Source organism: Ailuropoda melanoleuca, unplaced genomic scaffold, assembly GCF_002007445.2.
Source record: "Ailuropoda melanoleuca isolate Jingjing unplaced genomic scaffold, ASM200744v2 unplaced-scaffold10983, whole genome shotgun sequence".
In the NCBI taxonomy this organism is placed as follows: domain Eukaryota; kingdom Metazoa; phylum Chordata; class Mammalia; order Carnivora; family Ursidae; genus Ailuropoda; species Ailuropoda melanoleuca.
This window is the reverse complement of record NW_023179374.1, coordinates 1-3,014: the sequence shown is the minus strand read 5'-3', so window position 1 is coordinate 3,014 and position 3,014 is coordinate 1. Positions and strand designations below refer to the sequence as shown.

The 3,014-nt window shown below is 47.3% G+C and overlaps 1 protein-coding gene across 1 annotated transcript; it reads left to right on the top strand.

Annotated features, from left to right (window-relative positions):
- Nucleotides 1-5: 5 nt before the first annotated feature.
- On the top strand, nucleotides 6-566 carry LOC100476843 (olfactory receptor 10J4; the record flags this gene model as incomplete). The annotated part of the gene is made up of 1 exon (XM_011234811.3): nucleotides 6-566. A coding segment is annotated over one exon (561 nt), but the record flags the coding sequence as incomplete, so codon positions are not given.
- Nucleotides 567-3,014: the final 2,448 nt, after the last annotated feature.

Genomic DNA, 3,014 nt, shown 5'->3' with positions numbered 1-3,014 from the left:
CCATCTGCAACCCCCTACGGTATTCTGTCATCATGAGTAAAGAGGTCTGTGTCCAGTTAGCATCCGGATCACTGGGAATTGGTCTGGGCATGGCCATTGTCCAGGTAACATCTGTGTTTGGCCTGCCCTTCTGTGATGCCTTTGTCATTTCTCACTTCTTCTGTGACGTGAGGCCCCTGCTGAAGCTGGCCTGTGCTGACACCACTGTCAATGAGATCATCAACTTTGTTGTCAGCGTCTGTGTCCTGGTTCTACCCATGGGCCTGGTCTTCATCTCCTATGTCCTCATCATCTCCACCATCCTTAAGATTGCTTCAGCTGAGGGCCGGAAGAAGGCCTTCGCCACCTGTGCCTCCCACCTCACGGTGGTCATCGTCCACTATGGCTGTGCCTCCATCATCTACCTCAAGCCCAAGTCCCAGAGTTCCCTGGGGCAGGACAGACTCATCTCCGTGACCTACACGGTCATCACCCCCCTGCTGAACCCTGTTGTGTACAGCCTGAGGAACAAGGAGGTCAAGGAGGCCCTGCTCAGAGCTGTGGGGCGGAGGCCCCTTTCCTCCTAATAAGCACATATTGTTGAAAGCCTTTGATTTGATTTTGTAAATATATCCTGATTTTAATGCTGTTTCAGTAATGCTTTTAAGTATGAGATCAAGAAGAATAGACTAAAGTAAAGGGACCAAAACTGTGGGCTTCCATTTGAGTTTGTCATGGTTTCCTGTGCCCTCCTTCAGAGACGATAAAAAGTGGTATCTTTAAGTAGGTAGGTAGGTAGGTAGGTAGGTACGTAGGTAGGTAGGTAGGTAGGTAGGTAGGTAGGTAGATAGATAGATAGATAGGCAGGCAGGCAGGCAGGCAGGCTGGCCACCTGGGTGGCTCTGTTGGTTAAGTGTCTGCCTTCTGCTCAGGTCATGATCCCAGGGTCCTGGGATTGAGTCCCAAATCCAGCTCTGCACTCAGCAGGGAGTTTGCTTGTCCCTCTCCCTCTACCCCTCTCCCTTCCCCCCGCTCGTTCTCTCTCTTCTCTCTCTCTCTGAGAGTCAATCAATCTTTTTAAAAAAATGGCTTGGCAAATGCTGAAGACTAGAAGGGAAAGATTTACCTGCCTGGGTCACTCCCACCCATGTCCTGTCACACATGTGTGCACACAGCTACATAACTCCATTGAGACACAAAACTAGCAGCATTCCAAAAAGCCCATGAACAAAGGGTTTAGAAGCCACCTCAGAAAGATTTTCACTGTTGTTGGTAGGAATGTGGAGTAGTTTGCACAAACTTTAACAAGTGAGGAGACGCATGCATATTCTCTTCTGTGGACATTGAGGACTGTCTCGTAATCTGTTTTGGCTAATTGCTAATATCTCAAAACAGCCTAAGGAATCTTCAGGAGGCTGTGTATACACGTTTCATGCAGTAGAACTGCCCTACCTGGCCATTCCTGGAATGCAAAAAGTCATCCGCTACTGAGAGCACAGATGTGGGTTGTCCACAGTCTGGAGATGGCTAGGTGAGAGAACACCAGATGTAAAGGGGAAGATGTTAAAAAGTTCAACACCTATGTTTCCAACCCAGGAGTGAAAAGCACAGAGGCTGGAAGGAGCCAAGCAAAGCCAAGTTCTTTTGCAGGGTAGACCTAAACTCTTGATAGGGTGTTAGAAGTGTAAGCACTTTACCTACAACTTCTGAAAATACTTATTAATGAGCAGAAGTCTGAAGCTTGACTTAAATAAAAAAAATTTTCTGGTAAGCTCCTAAGCCTGCAGAAGTTAATTTTCAGAAGTTTCTTCTGAAATACTCCCAACTTAAAAACTGACTTAAAAACAGCATTCCTGTCTGAGCATCACAGAAGGTGAACACGAGTACTCTGGTGGGTCCTTTTTCCTCATCCTTTCACTCCACTCTGGCCTTCTATGCTGAGGAATAAGCATACATACCCCGAGTTCCAGACACAGCTCCTATGGTCCCCACAATCCAGTTGATGTCATGGGGCGACCCTGCACAGGCAAGATATCACTTGGGAGAGTGTCCTGAGGTCTGCTGGTTTTGGGGGATGGGACAAGGCAGTGTAAATTAACAAATTCTCTGAGTCAAAGTCAACACGTCTGACTTTGCAAAAACAGTAGCGTGTGAAGGTGACCCAGAGGCCAAAGATACCTTTGCCTTCATGTCAAGATTTCTAGAGACGGTAGCACCAGTGCATTGCTGTGAGAATGGTTGAAATTATAAAAAATTTTGGGCTTAGTGATTCTGCTTAATCCAGATAAAAAGCCGTGAGGTAGGGGTCTGATGGATGGGCCTCACTTTCTTCTAACGCAATTGTCCTCTGTGGGTGCTGTGCGACCCTACCCAGAAGGCACACCTTCAGGACCCACACATCCATTTCCCCAAGCTGCTGGGAGGGCTTTGGGCAAACAGCGGTCAGTTGAATGGCTCATTGGAAATTGTTCTCGCTGAAGAGCTACTTCCTCCAGAGTCACACATCTTCCCAGGGCACCCTGCCTCCACAGACTTGTCTACCTTAGGGTGTAAAGACTGGCCCCTGGACCTCGACCTAAGATGATTACAAAGGGCCGTCCCAGCTCCAGGGCTCTTGCCTGTGAGACGGTTTGACGTTTGCTATGACTACATCACATTTCAGCTTCTCCCTCTGGGGGGCCCCCCCGCTGCCTCCACTCTCACACAGGTGTTGGCGCTGAGGGCATGCCCTAAGAAACCTGTCACATTTCAGTCTGTCTCAGAATCTGTTTTCTGAGGATCCTAATCTGCAACGTTTTAGGATCCCATTTCTAGAACAGCAGTTGGCAAGTGGAGAACCCAGATTCTTAGCCTTGACATATTCTAGTGAGGGCCAAAGGCAGTGGCTCCTATATTTCAATTTTTTAAAAAATTCACCCTATTAATTGAAATATATGTCCTGTGGCTCAATTTAGTTAGTAGTAGTACAGTATTATCCTCTTGGAAACTGGTGGAAAAAAATCAGAATTTTTCTCAGACTCTACAAGAAGTCATAA